The 15,468-nt window shown below is 38.6% G+C and overlaps 1 protein-coding gene across 7 annotated transcripts in view; it reads left to right on the forward strand.

The window, feature by feature from the left end:
- Window positions 1-15,468, forward strand: part of BICD1 (BICD cargo adaptor 1) — a 222,743-nt gene that overhangs the window by 96,419 nt on the left and 110,856 nt on the right. For 6 of the 7 annotated variants that reach the window (XM_059402866.1, XM_059402858.1, XM_059402861.1 and 3 more), the window contains exon 2: window positions 2,305-2,517. In XM_059402866.1, the coding sequence (XP_059258849.1) occupies window positions 2,305-2,517 (213 nt within the window). Of the gene's footprint in view, window positions 1-2,304; window positions 2,518-2,996; window positions 3,412-15,468 lie in introns of those variants that run through there. The other variant, XM_059402863.1, reaches the window with a different exon arrangement.

A 15,468-nucleotide genomic window follows, 5' to 3' on the forward strand; every position in this document is an offset into this window, starting at 1 on the left:
AGAAATTTTGGCTACTGAAATAGGAATTTCTTTCTGTTCAGAGACTTAACAAGCCAAATGCCAAGAGTGTTCTACTCTGTACAGATGAACATCCATCTGTCCATCTATATGGGAATGTTTCTTTCTCAGTTGATGCTTTAGGAAACATTTTTTTATTTCGATCCGTATAGAGAGTCTAAAGATAGTTTATTGAAACACAGGTTTATGGGTTATTATTTTTCTAAATTTCTGTTCTATGAGTGAAATTTGGGGAAGAGTCTTTGACAGTAAATCATGGTGTCTCCTCCTAATAAGTATTAGAACTATGTAAATATCCCATTTCTCATCCGTTTGGCTTTAATTTAATATTGCATTGATAATTTTTATCTGCAACAATTATTACTCGGTGTTTGCCAAATTCTAATATATTTTATCTCCATCATTCCTACTACTCTTATTAATTAGAATTCTACTGTAAGGAAGAGCTATTCCTTCCCTCATTTATTCAGTGATTGTATCAGTGTGTGCTCATGACTATATTATTCTATTGATTATAATTCATTACTACAGTTATTTATTTTATTGGCCAAATTATCCCAGATTTGGCCATTGGGAGCCCCTTCTGACAGGCTTTTGTGTCCTTTAACAGATCCTTGTTATTTTTTTTTTAATTTTTTTATAGATCCTGTTATTTTTTTAAAACATTTTGTTATTTACTCTTTTTTTTTTTAAAATTTTATTTATTTATTTGTCAGAGAGAGAGTGAGCGAGAGCGAGCACAGGCAGACAGAGTGGAAGGCAGAGTCAGAGGGAGAAGCAGGCTCCCTGCAGAGCAAGGAGCCCGATGTGGGACTCGATCCCAGGACGCTGGGATCATGACCTGAGCCGAAGGCAGCTGCTTAACCAACTGAGCCACCCAGGCGTCCCTGTTATTTACTCTTTGGCACCACAAGATGTATGAAACCATTTTGCTCTAGCTCAAGAACAGATCATTTCTCCAAAGAACCCTAGTTCTTTTAACTGGTGATTGCTATTTAGAAACAAAACCTGGGTGTAGGTATGCATTGCTACTGAGATGTTCTTGCTTCTGGGCCTCTCAGTGGGAATTGTGTGCATGGAAATGTCTCTATCCATCTGCCTATCTATGAATATTTATCTACCCCCTAGAGACTGTAAGTTCATCCTGATGCTTATAATTACAACTCAGTACCACTAGTTTCCTTTTAGAATTCTCTTTCCTGACTTGTAACTTTCTCCAAAAGTGAGAGACCTGGCATTCATGATTGATAATATAGTTACTTATTTGTTCAACCCTAGTATAAATATAAAGAAGTTTTTAGAATTGTGATCCGTGTGAGAATTTATTAACTCCACTGTAGGAGTTGGGTACAGTTTTTTTGGTTTTTAGCATATAGCAAAAAATACCGATTTCCCAAATTACTCAAGCCGATCTTTTTTCTCCAAACCTTTCAGTGTGGTTAAGTTGTTCCTTTGTAGCACAACTAGAAACATTTGTTACTGTTTGTGTTCCACGTGGGGTCCCCTGACACCCAGAGACTGGTTTTACTTATTATTTATTTTGAAGGTCTGTGAAACATTACTATCGCTCTGAGAGTCAGGACTGTATGAACAAGCTCCTGAAAGTTTCCCTCATCCCTTGTTTTGAATTCCACCCCACGCCTCCCCCTCATTCCCACTCATCCCCTGTGGCTTAACCAATTTCATTAGTTTCTGGTTTATTCTTTATTTTTTAATACAAATATATAGATACATACACATTTTCTTATACAGTGACTACATTTCAATTTTTTGTTTTTGTTTTGTAGTGGTAGTACTGGGCAGTGAATGCCATTTAGGGGTTTTCTGTCTTCAGGGTGCTGTTCATAATTGGTGTAGTCTTACCACTAATGTATCAGAAAGCTAATGAAACCATGATTTTCTTCCTTGAAAAACGTTTTTGGGATTTTTTTTCTAGAATGAAAGTGAGAGTGTGAATTTTGATGACCTCATTAACACTGAACAGTCTTTTCCTTAATAGAATTTGTTAAAAAAAAAAATAGCAATAAAACAGTGTTTTTCAGGTTTTCCTTAACTCATTATATGTATTTCTAGCAAGATACTTAAAAATTCTCTCTCCCCTTATTAATTGAATTTGAATGATTTCAGGTATCCGTGAGAACAGTTAGATTGTTGTATAAAATGTGTTGTTTTGCTTCTCTAAAATACAAAAGAAAATGTTTCCCTGAGTCTATTTAAATAGTGCTATGGTGCATTTCATCAGACACTCGTTTTCCCCCCCCCCCCCTTTCCCCAAATACTCTGCAGGCCCTTGGGCAGTCCTTCTCCATCCACCGGAAGGTTGCTGAGGATGGAGAGACTCGGGAGGAAACGCTTCTGCAGGAGTCTGCATCCAAGGAAGCTTACTATCTGGGGAAGATCTTGGAGATGCAGAACGAACTGAAGCAGAGCCGGGCCGTGGTCACCAACGTTCAGGCAGAAAACGAGAGACTCACAGCCGTCGTGCAGGATCTGAAGGAGGTAAACAGCAGACTCCCTGAGAGAGATTTGTGTGAGCAAGCAGTAAGATAAAATTCTTTCTAAGAGAGAGGAATAAAACATTTTCTTTGCTCAGAGGAGCTGCCTTAAACAAGAAGCACTTAATGCTGATACTAGCTATTTTTCTTGTTTAGGGAAATGACAGCTTGTTCTGAGATGAGCTTTTCTCTTATTGTGTGTTAAGAATTAAAATCTGTTTATTGAGTAGTTGGGAACGGGCCTTACTATTTCTGCAAAAGTTTAAAGAAAGATAGTGACCTTAGCTCCTCCTCTCACTTTTACCTGTTCTAATACAAGGTGGAGGAGAACAGTTGGCTGTGATCCTCTATGCCAGCACTAATTCAAAACGACAGTAGTGTTAGCTCAGGACCCTTCCCACTAGGGAATGAGACCTCAGGGGAGTGTCTGTGGGGTCGTAGAATCTGGCCATGCAGAGTCATTAACTATGTTTCTGGTTTTAGGGAAGGCAGCAGATTACAGCTGATATGAATCAGGTCGGGAAGCCTCCTCAGTCGCTGCACTCAACTGTTTCTCTTTGGCTTTTCCACGCAGTGTCACGTGCCAGGCCATTTTCAGAGTGGCAGAGTCATTCTTTACTGGAGGGGCAGTAACTGGGAACAGCTTCATCCGCCAGACCCTTTTAAGAACATTTTTGGAAACGTCACTCCATTTTTTGATAAGAAAACTATAGAAGAGGTGCAGATATCCTCTGAGTCTTACAGCAGTGCCGTGGAGATTGACGAGCCAAGCAGGCTTATTAACTGAGCTTTGTAGTAATACAAAAAGGAAAGATGAAAAATTATTAAAGATTGTGAAATACAAGAGAAATAATCCACTGACATTTTTCTCTTGAAATTAGTGACATATTACAAATACAGTAAATTATCCTCGATTTATTGGAATTTAATCAATAATTTGCATTTACACATAGCTGTATTGTAATGAACTAAGTGCATATTGACAAGAGGGTTTCTGCTTTACCTAGCTCATTCTCTTTGGACATGCCCAAATACAGCAGTATGACTTCTAGAGACCGAGAAGCAGCCAACCAAGTGGGAGTTGGTGCTGGGTACTGAGAAGAACGTGAGACAGTTTTCTGGATACGCGGCCCCATTTCCCTCCAATGCCAGTGGTTGTTAAGAAAAAAGCTCCTCCCTGGTTCTGTATCTGATGTCTCTGTGTGTATTGGGTGTGGGCCATCACTTGCTTACCCTCTGGAGTCCCAGACCCTGCTCCTCCTAAGGAATTCATTCACGCTTTCAGCCCCAGGCTTCCTTATGAGACAAGCGTCCACTGTGGAAGTGGACCTGAGATCATGTAATGTCGTAGGCTACACCCTGGATCAAGCAAGGTCCCAAACACCCACAGAGGGCAGCCATAAGCAGTAGATCCACAAGGCAAGTTGGCAGAGAGGCTGAGAAGGCTAGGCAACATGAGGATGGTGGACACACACACACACGGTTTGTGGAGAGTAACTGCAGGCAATGAGTCAAGCAGCGTTGATTGCCAGTTGGATGGATCCTCTGAAAAGCTGTGTATCCCCGCGGTGCATGGCAGCTACAACTGAGCATCGAGCCGTCAGGGTTGGGGAAGGGCCGAACATCCAGAGATGTTTCTCTGTTGAGGCTTTACAGTGGTGACTAACGAAGCCTCCTCATAACATAGACCATGCTTGAGGGCTATTTCCAGTGAGCAGATTTAGGATCACCAGCAGGATCCTCATTAATTAGTTCAGAGTAATGAAGAGTAGGAGGATGTAAGTTAGGAATGAACTGAGGCAGCAAAGAAGAAAAGATCTTGAGTAGCTGTTGCTTCAGATCAGTTCTCCAGTTGTACTGAGCGCCAGAGTCACCTCGAGGACATGTCAAAACATGACCCTGGACACCACCCCCAGAAATTTGATTCTGGAGGTCTAGGTGGAGCTCAAGAATATACATTTCTCACAAGTTCACAGCAGGCAGTAGTGTGGCTGCTTCTCTGGAGACTGTGCCTTAAGAATCACTTATTTAAACTTTTTGACTGGCCCAAAGCTAGGGAAGGGGAGTATCATTAGGTTCACAGTTGGGGGAATTGCTGAATGGATCACTGCGTTATAATTCTCTATTTCTATACATTTTCAGTAGTTGATTGCAGTAAGAGAATGACTTGCTTCATCCAAATTTGTGTATTTTTTAAAATCTAATATATACATAAAGCAATCTAGCCTATGAATGTATTCATTCAGGTTCACCAGTTAACTAAAAGAAAAAAAAAAAAAGCCAGGTTGTTGGTTTCCTGGGCTTGTAAGTATGGTAGTATATTTGTTGGTGTTCTCTCTGCTAGGCTGGAAGCTGTTGGTATTACTACACCAGGAGGCCTGCTGGGTTTCATCCAGGCCTCATGTTTTAATGTACCTAGTAAAATTATGAACATTTAGAGCTGAGTATGTTTGTAAAAAGAGGAAAGGAATGAATTGTATGTTTTGGAACATTGATACAGACTTTTTGATTGAGGTGATTGGCATATAATATTATATTAGCTCAGGTATATGGTGTAGTGGCTTGATATTTATATTGCACAACAATTACTACGGTAAGCCAATAATGTCCATCACTTTACATAGTTACAAAAAAATCTTCTTTCTTGATACACTCGGGTGGCCTGGTTGCTTAGATGTCTGACTCTCTGTTTCAGCTCAGGTCATGATTTCCTGGTTGTGGGGTCCAGCTCTGCACCCAGCTCCATGCTCAGCATGAAGTCTGCTTAGGATTCTCTCTTCCCCTCCCTCTACCCCTCCCCCAACTCGTGCACATACGCATGCTCTCTCTTTCTCTAAACTCAATAAATAAAATCTTGAAAGAAGTGTTTTTTTTTTTTTATTTTATTCATTTATTTGACAGAGAGCAAGAGAGAGAAAGCAAGCACACAAGCAGGAGGAACAGCAGAGAGAGAGGGAGAAGCAGGCTCTCCACTGAGTAGAAAACCCAATGTGGGGCTCAATCCCAGGACCCTGGGATCATAACCTGAGCCAAAGGCAGATGCCCAACTGACTGAGCCCCCAAGGCACCCCTTGAAAAAAATTTTTTCCTGTGATGAAACCTTCTAAGGTCTATTCTCCTAGCAAATAAGTATTACAGTTTTATTAACTATGGTCACCATACTGTACATTATATCCCCATGACTTATTTATTTTATAACTGGAAGTCTGAATTGATAAAGATTTTTGATGTCTGGTGTTAAATTCAAATCCCAGATTTGTTTTTATTATAGACTCAATTTAATTAATTTATTTTTGTACTCTGAGCTTTGATTGATGCATAGCGATTGGAGGAGAGATCATGAAACAAAAAATTATGACCTGGTGGGCCATGAGAAATACACAAGAATGACCAGCACAAAATGCAGTAAATCATCAGTTTGACAGATGCTGTGTGAATTTAACTTATGGAATCACTTTTATTTACTGAAAGTAAATTATTTACTCATTTAGTTATTCATCTCTTATTTCAGTAGGATTATTGGTACTGGCCAAGGTTTGCATGTGTGTGTGTGCGCGCGCGCGTGCGCATGCATCAACATGGTGTGTATATTATGGGAGCTTTATATATATGTTTGTAAATGTGTAATTCCTAGGTCAGATTCTCTTCCATATATGGCAGGTATAGAATAATGTAGTGGGAAAAACCCATAAAATTTTCTGAATTCAATATGAGAAAATTAATATTCTAGACTCAGCTCTGCTAAAATGTTTTATAATTATATCCATGGTATTTATAGAAGATTATTTTAGCATGTGTATAGTAAATACAGTACATAGTAAACATAAACTGTTATCATTAATAGTTTTCTGCATACTCCATAAAAACATTGTTGGGGATATCTTTATTATGTTCATCTAGTTCATCCATATTCTTAGGTTAAAGAAACATCATATAGATGCCTCTTTGAATTTATTGCCTTGGAAATTCGTTCTGTTGAGATGAATGAGGCAGTAGGGATTACAGTGTGCTTTTTTGTCCTGCTTTGATTGTTAAGAAACTCCAGGACTGTGTTTAACTGTGAAGACTAAGATTTTCCATATAATTCTTCCCATTTTTATTATCCTTATTGCATATGTGTCTTTAATGGTAAACTGCTTTGAATAATTTTTTGAAGTATATAGAGTATGAAGAAAAAAATATCACCCCAACAAAGCACCAAATAAGAGTTAATCCTGTAGGGCAGGGAGGAAAAACAACCCTGGGTTACCTTGACCAGCATCATTTTGGTGTGAGCTTAGAGAACAGATAGATTTCTATAGTGAGGGGCGCCCGGGTGGCTCAGTGGGTTAAGCCTCTGTCTTCGGCTCAGGTCATGGTCTCAGGGTCCTGGGATCGAGTCCCACATTGGGCGCTCTGATTGACAGGAAGCCTGCCTCTCCCCCACCCCGTCTGTCTCTCTGCCTACTTGTCTCTCTCTCTCTCTCTCTCTGTCAAATTAAAAAAAAAAAAAAAAAAAGACTACTATAATGACTAAGCAGATATTTAGTAAACAAATTTGATTTTCATCTTTCTTTGACCCTATAGATGTAACATGTAAAATGTAGCCTAAATAGGTGTATTTGACCAATATTTATTGAACATTTACTTTGTACTAAATTAAAATCCACATTGATGAAATCATAAAAGAGGATAATGAAACTTTTAGTTGTTAGTAAGTTAAGTCAGAATTTACTGCACTATTTTACAAACTATATAGTACAATTTTACAAATATTCCTAACCAGAACTGGCTTATATGTGAAAAAGAGATGTTATGAAAGGTAGACCCCTTCAGGTAGAATGCAGAAGATTGGAGTTCTAAAATGGATTATTGACATTAATGGAGATCAAGTCTGTACTTTCAAGTGAAAATAACTTAACACGGACTGCCAGAAAGTGTGCCTGGCACTGTTCTAAATTCTTTGTGTGGATTAACTTGCTGAACCCTTATAACACTCTATTGAGGTAGGTTCTGTTACTCTATCATTTCATTTTTCTGACAGGACATGTAAATCTGAGGTCACATAACCTGTCCAAAGTCCAAAGCATGTTGGTAATAAGTGACAAGCCAGGATGAGAATTCAGAAGGTGGCTCTGATCTAGACATTGTGCACTGCCAAGAGCATAAGTTTAGTCCTGCCTCAAGCTAATGAAATTTCTGGCAAAATATATGAAGCTTTAGTACATTATCTAAATTTGTAACTTATTGGAATATTATCATTAGCCTTTTGTTGGGATGTGGCCATTTTATATTTTAAAAAGTGCTTAATCCATATGATTTTTTAAAAAAAATTATTTATGTTAAAGAGAGAGACAGTGAGGGGCACCTGGGTAGCTCAGTGGATTAAAGCCTCTGCCTTCAGCTCAGGTCATGATCCCAGGGTCCTGGGATCGAGCCCAGCATTAGGCTCTCTGCTCAGCAAGAAGCCTGCCTCCCTCCCACCTCTCTCTGCCTGCCTCTCTGCCTACTTGTGATCTCTGTCTGTCAAATAAATAAAATCTTTTAAAAAGAGAGAGAGAGTGTGTGTGTGAGTGCAAGAGAGCGGGGGGAGGGGCAGAGGGAGAGGGTGAGAAAATTTCGAGCAGACTCCATGCTAGAGTGCAGAGGCCCATGCAGGACCTCTATCCCAGGACTCTGAGATCATGACCTGAGCCAAAACCAAGAGTGGGATGTTCACTGACTGAGCCATCCAGGTGCCCCAATCTATATAATTTTTTTAAAAGATTTTTAAAATTTATTTATTTGACAGACAGAGATCACAGATAGGCAGAGAGACAGGTAGAGAGAGAGGAAGGGAAGCAGGCTCCCTGCCAAGCAGAAAGCCCGATGCGGGGCTCGATCCCAGGACCCTGGGATCACGGCCTGGCAGAGGCTTTACCCCACTGAGCCACCCAGGCACCCCCAATATAATTTTTACCAAAAAATTTTTTAAGTTTTTTATTTAAGTAATCTCTACCACCCAATGGGGGACTTGAACTCATGACCCTGAGATCAAGAGTCACGTGCTCTTCCAGCTGAGCCAGACGGGTGCCCCAATCCATATGATTTTTATTACATTTGAAGCTCTTCTGCTTCAATGGAATATACAACCAGATTTCATAATATACCAGTGGCTCAAATTCCAGAAACCTAATGATGCCAACATTGTAGGAATATACCTAATCCACCATAAGGAATCCATATCTATAAGCTTTTCAGGGCAGGAAGACTCTCAGCGATTATTTGGTAAAGGGGTGTCTGGGTGGTTCCATTGTTAAGCATCTGCCTTCGGCTCAAGTCATGATTCCAGGGTCCCAGGATGGAGGCCTGCACCAGGCTCCTGGCTCAGCAGGGAGTCTACTCCCTCTCCCTCTCTGTGTGCTCACTGCTCTCTCTCTAGCTCTTTCTCTCAAATGAATAAAAAATAAAATCTTAAAAAAAAAAAAAAGAAAGATTATTTGGCAAAGACTACTCCCAGATCAACAATTCTTTCTCCATTATCCCTAAATGGTCATGTAGACCTTACTCAGACATTTGCAGCATTGTGGAGAAGAAAAACTCTGAGTCCTTTCAAGGAAGGAACTGTGCTTTGTCTGTCCTTTATCTTTGAATCCCCAGCACTCAGCACAGTGCCTTGCCAAATTAGACATTAAGAAATATTTGTTGACTTGAAATGAAAGAACATACTTTGGGAGTTAGCTACTCCTAGGTTTGAATTCCTGCTGTATCACTTACCAACTGTGTGGTACTGACAAATTACTTTTGCTCTCTAAGCTACACTTCTTTAACTCTGATGTGGAGGTGGTAATACTAATGTGTAGGTCCTGTGCAAAATATCTGGAGCTGCTAAATGACTGTTTATTCCCTTTCTTACAAATTCTTCCCAAGGATGCCCACCCTGTCACTTGGCAGCTCTAATTGTTAAACTGCTCTTTTTTTATTAAATGAAAAGTTGACTTCCTGTCATTTTTACCGGTTGGCCATATTTCTAGCCTCTGGATCTACAGAGGGGAAAAAAAAGATTTTATATATATATATATATATATATATATATATATATTTATATTTATATTTTAAAAATATTATATATATCTAATTAGATATATATTATTTTTTTAGTTTCCTATCCCACTTGACAATTTTAGCCTATGCCCAAATATTTGCAAAGAACTATCTTGTCTTCTCTTTTTCAGACTAAACATACCTAGATCCATTAACATTTCTTTATGTAACATGGTTTCAGGCTGCCTTACCTTCTTAGACTAGCATCCAGTGTCTCTTAAAAATGTGTGTCTGCTTTTAAAAAACATAATTAAGTGTCTTTACCCCTATTATAAATATCCTTGAAATTTTGAATCATTGGACCTAGATTTTGAGTTTCTCATCTTAGTGTTTTAATTTCTTCGGATTTCCAACTTTGCAGTCCTATATTCATTCATTCAACGAAAGTCTCTTAAGTGCTTACCATGAGCCGGATGCTTGGGGAACATCAGTGAGTCAAAAATTCAATAATAAGTGGTTGTTTTCAATGTTAAAACAGCTAAATGTATTTAGAAACTGTTTCCTTCTACTCTTTATTATCTGTGGAAATAGAGAGTAAGCTGTGTTTTAGACAATCTATGTGATAGATCGGATGTTTGCACACCTCCTTCCCACCCCCGCCACTGCCAAACATTCTTATATTGAAACTAACCTCCAATGCGGTAGAATTTGGAGATGAGGTTTTTAGAAATGATCAGGTTTTAAGGGTGAAGGCCTTGTGAGTGGCTTTAGCACGCTCATAAAAAAGATGTTCCTAGCCCCTTCTATCATGTGAAGACACTGCAAGAAGATGGCCATCTCTGAACCAGGAGGAATGCCCTCACTTGTCACAGAACATGCCTGTGCCTTGATCTTGGACTTCTGGCCTCCAGACGGTGAGAAATAAGTGTTTGTTGTTTAAGCCACCCATTTTATGGTATTTTATTGTAGCAGCCAATGGGACTAGGACAACATATAACATGTTGTATATTATAGGCATCTAAGTCTCTTATTAAAACTACAAAGATGTGGTACTTGCTGTGACAAAGTGAAAAACACCCTCTGAAGCCAGATTAAATGTTATGACTTCAGTCACTAAATACATATTCACTTTATTCCAAGGAGAGCCAGCTACTTTAAAAAATTGATTTGCTTATTTTATAAACAGATGGTTTGGTAATAGGGTTGAATTAGAAACCAGGAAATCTAGGGGTGGCTGGGTGACTCAGTCGTTAAGCGTCTGCCTTCTGCTCAGGTCATGATCCCAGGGTCCTGGGATCCAGCCCCTCTTTGGGCTCCCTATTTGTTGGGAAGCCTGCTTCTCCCTCTCCCACTCCCCGTGCTTGTGTTTCCTCTCTCACAGTCTCTGTCTCTGTCAAATAAATAAATAAAATCTTAAAAAAAAAAAAAAAAAACCCAAGAAATCTGAGTTCATGTCTTTACTATTTTACCCGTTGTGTGATTAAACTTTTCATTTCCCGTATAAACATTATAGGAACTTTATTAATAACCTGTCCTGTTCCCCATGATTTTGTTAAGGATAAAATATCTTCATGAAAATGCTTTATAAGAACGAAAAGGAAATACTCTATTTATTGTTTCGAGGTTTGGTTATCAGACTTACTCACACATAGCAAGACAAATAAATTAGAAAGATGTATTGGAGTATCGGGAAAGGCCTCAGCACCTTCCAGTAATAGCAAGAATAATGCCTGACTCCTGACACCCAAAGAGGAAACAACACATATATTAAATCCAATAGGTTGAAAAAGGAGAGTTGTCTAGGTGTTCTATCCATGTGACACAGCCTTTCACACCTGGCTTGTTCTTGAAAGGGTCATTACGTTATGAGTACCACATCAAATGTGCTTACAGATGATCCAAGTCATGGGGCAAGATTAAGTTATTTAATTAACACATCCAGTAAATAATAAAGCTTTTCTTGTAGTCTCTGATATTGGTCATTGGGAGCTGTGTTTACACATCACTGAATGAGCTTGACACTTCCAACTGAATGATGATTTTTACCATTCTGTAAATGGCTTGGTGATAGCTGGAAAGTGATCTGTTTTCCTGGCATGTCCCAATTTCTCCCCAGCTCTCCACTCTTTTTGGGAATGGACCTTATGCCTCTTGGAATGATGCAAGCCCCAGTGAAGAATTAACAGTGTTTTAATTGGTTTAAATAACTAATAACAATATCATAGCTAACATTTTTGAGAGCTTACCATGTTCCAAGCATGATATCAGCACTTTAACCTCATCATCTCATTTAATTCTCTCAACAGAATTACAAGGCGTGCACTGTTTCTCTGTTTCCTCTCAATCTTTACTCGCCTCTACTTGCGAGGCAAAGAGGCTGAACAGCTTGTCTAGCAAGTAGTCAAGCTGGCTTGAAAATCTGACTCTGGAGCCCCTGCTCTTAATTATGTTAGTGCCTGCTGTTGGTTTATTAATTCCACTGGAGAGAGCTATATTTCTTTTGGAGGAAAAGTTCTTTCCAACACTTGTTAAGGTACTATAAACAAATATCCCTAATTAACATCATCAGGAATTTGAAAGCAAGAGTTTAATGATATACAGACAATTCACCTTTGAATCATGGGGATTTGATGATGCCTTTGGGAAAAACAAGTTACATAAGTGGGCTTATTTGTAGGACTAGTTGAAAATTATAAGCTTATAGAATTTGGGGGGATGGAGGTAGATCTGCAGTCCTATGAATTTTAACAAATAGATTCATGTAACCACAGCCACGATCAAGATGCAGAACAGCTTCATCACCCCAGAACCTCCCCTGTGCTGTGCTACTCCTTTGTAGGCATACCCTCCCCCACTCAATTTCTGATAACCAATCAACTATTCTCAATCACTGTAGTTTTACTTTTTCAGGAACGTCATGTAAATGGAATCAAACAGCATATAACCTTTTGAGGTTAGGTCTTTTCTCTCAGCATAATGCCTATGAGATTCATCTAAGTTTTTACATATATCAGTAAGTCTTCCTTTTTGTTAAGGAATAGGTTTCCACTGTGTGGGATGTGCTATAGTTGTTGATTTTTATCAGTTCACCTGTTGAAGAACATTTGGTTCATTTTCAGATTTTGGCAGCTATAAACAGAGCTGTTATGTACATTCATGTGTATTTGTATTTTTGTGTGAACATAAGTTTTCATTTCTCTGGGACAAATACTAGGAGAGTGGGAATTCTTAGTCAGATGGTATATGTGGGTTTAACTTTTTCAGAATGGCCATACCATTTTGCCTTTCTTCTAGCAATGTGTAAAAGTTCTCATTTCCCTTCATGCTTTCCAACATATGACATCATCAGTATTTTAGCCATTCTGACAGGCGTGTAGTAGTATCTCATCGTGGTTTTGTTTGCGCAGTGGCTAACAATTTCGGACATCCTTTCATGTGTTTATTTGCCTTCCATATATTTTCCTTGATAAACTTTGTTTGAGGTTTTTTTCCACTTATTAGTTGTATTATTTCTTTTCATAGGTACGTTTTGAGAATCCTTTATATATTGTGGCTACAAGACCTTTGTAAGATAAGTGATTTGCAAATGTTTTGTCCTAGTATTCGGCTTGTCTTTTCTTTCTCTTTAAAGTGTCTTTTGCAGAGTACAACACTTTTCATTTTGATAAAGTCTAATGTGTCAAAAAAAATTAGAGAGTTGGGGAAAGGCTGGAATGAGTTAAGGGGGTCAAAAGCTACAAACTTCCAGTTAGAAAAAATATAAGTCATGAAGATATAATGTAGAGCATGGCAACTATAGTTGATAATACTGTATTGCATAGTTGAATGTTGCTAAGAGAGTAGAGCTTTTTTTAAAGATTTTATTTATTTATCTGACACAGAGAGAGAGAGAGAGAGAACACAAACAGGGGGAGTGGGAGAGGGAGAAGCAAGCTTCCTGCGGAGCGGAGAGCCTGATATGGGGATCGATCTGAGGACCCTGGGATCACGAGCTAAGCCGAAGGCAGATGCTTAACGACTGAGCCACCCAGGCACCGCACTAAGAGAGTAGATCTTAAAAAATACTCAGCATATGCAAAAAATTCTATAACTCTATATGGTGACAGATGCTAACTATATTTATTGTATATTATATACTTTTTGTGATCATTTTGCAGTGCATGCAAATATTGAATCACTATATTATATACCTGAAACTAATATAATATCATGATACCTGAAGCTAATATAATATCATGTGTCAATTTTACCTCAATAATAACAACACATTTTATGTGTCATGCTTTTAATATCAGATTTAAGAATACTTTTCTATCCCCATGTCATGAAGATTTTTTCCTATATTTTCGTTTTAAAGCTTTATAGATTTAAATTTAGCTCTGTGTTCCCTTTGAGTTAAATTTTGTGTAAGGTATGAAGTTTAAGATGAGGTTTATTTTTTTTTTTTTACATATAAATGTCTGATTGTTCATCACTATTTGTTAAAAAGACTGCATTCCATTGAGTTACCTTTGCACCTTTGTTGAAATCAATTGGCTATATTTGTTTGGGTGTATTTCTACACTCTCTATTCTGTTCTGCTGATTTATGTGCCTGTCCCTTTACCAGTACCACACTGTCATGATGAAGTCATAGAGCTAACAGGAAGCCAAATCTTGTAGGATCTTATAGATCTTTGAAAGGATTTTGGCTTTTGCTTTGAGTGAAATGGAGTTACTGGAAAATATTGAGCAAAAGAGTGACATGACTTTAATGAGGCAAGGATAAACGTAGGAAATTTTTGCAGTCATCCAGATTTGAGAAGATGGTGGTTTGGGCCAGAATGAGAGGTGAAGGTGGTGAAAAGAGATCATAAATTATGAATGTATTTTTTTCTTTTAAAATTTTTATGTATTTATTTGACAGAGAGAGAGAGAGCACAAGCAGGGAGAGCAGCAGAGGCAGATGGAGAAGCAAGCTCCCCGCTGAGCAGGGACCCCCCCCCCCCTAATGCAGGACTCAATCCCAGAACCGTGGGATCATGACCTGAGCCAAAAGCAGAGGCTTAACCATCTGAGCCACCCAGGTGCCCATGAATGTATTTTGAGAGTGGAGCCAACATGACTTTTTAAAGGGTTGGATATAGAGACAAAGAAATGAGGAGGAGAAAGGATGACTCCAAAGGTTTTAGCTTGACCCATTGAAAAATGGAATTATCATCAGCTGAGATGGGGAAAGTGTCAGGTGAAGCAAGTTTTAGGAGGGAGGATCAGAACTTAAGTTTTGGATGTGTTGAATTTTAAATTTTGATTAGACCTCCAAGTGTAAAATATGGATGGGTTCTTAGACATGAAGGCTTAGAGTTTGGGAGAGAGATTTAGGGATAGAAATATAACTTGTGGATTTATCAGCAGATGTATGTTATTTAAGGAATATCAGAGATGTCGTCAAGACCAGAGTATAGATAGAAAAGGTGGAGGACCAAAAACTGAGTCCTAGACTACCTCAGTGAAATTGGGGACAAGAAAGGAAACTAGCAAAGAAGACTAAACATCCTAGTGGGGTGGAAAGGAAATAAAGAGAGAATGGTTCCTGGAAGACAAATGAGGAAAGTGCTATCTGCAGGAGGTTATCAACAGTGCAAATGCTGCTAATAGGTCAAACAGTGAGGAAACTAAATAGACTTTTGGATTTAGCATCAGTCACCTCAGTGAGAGAGGTTTCCATGGAGTGGTGGAAACAGAAGTCTGATTTGGAGTGGTTTAAGAGAGACTGGATGGAGAGGAGTTGAAGACAGAAAATAGAGACAACTTTTTTTTTTTTTTTTTTTTTTTTAGTTTATTTGCAAAGAAGACCAAAGAAATGAGCAGGTAGCTGGAGCTAGGGGACAAAATGAACTCAAGAGAAAGTTGTTGGTTTTTATTCTTTTATTTTTTTTTAATGTGAAAGAAATAATAATGTAACAGTGTATGTG

The sequence above is a fragment of the Mustela nigripes genome, chromosome 6, assembly GCF_022355385.1.
Source record: "Mustela nigripes isolate SB6536 chromosome 6, MUSNIG.SB6536, whole genome shotgun sequence".
In the NCBI taxonomy this organism is placed as follows: domain Eukaryota; kingdom Metazoa; phylum Chordata; class Mammalia; order Carnivora; family Mustelidae; genus Mustela; species Mustela nigripes.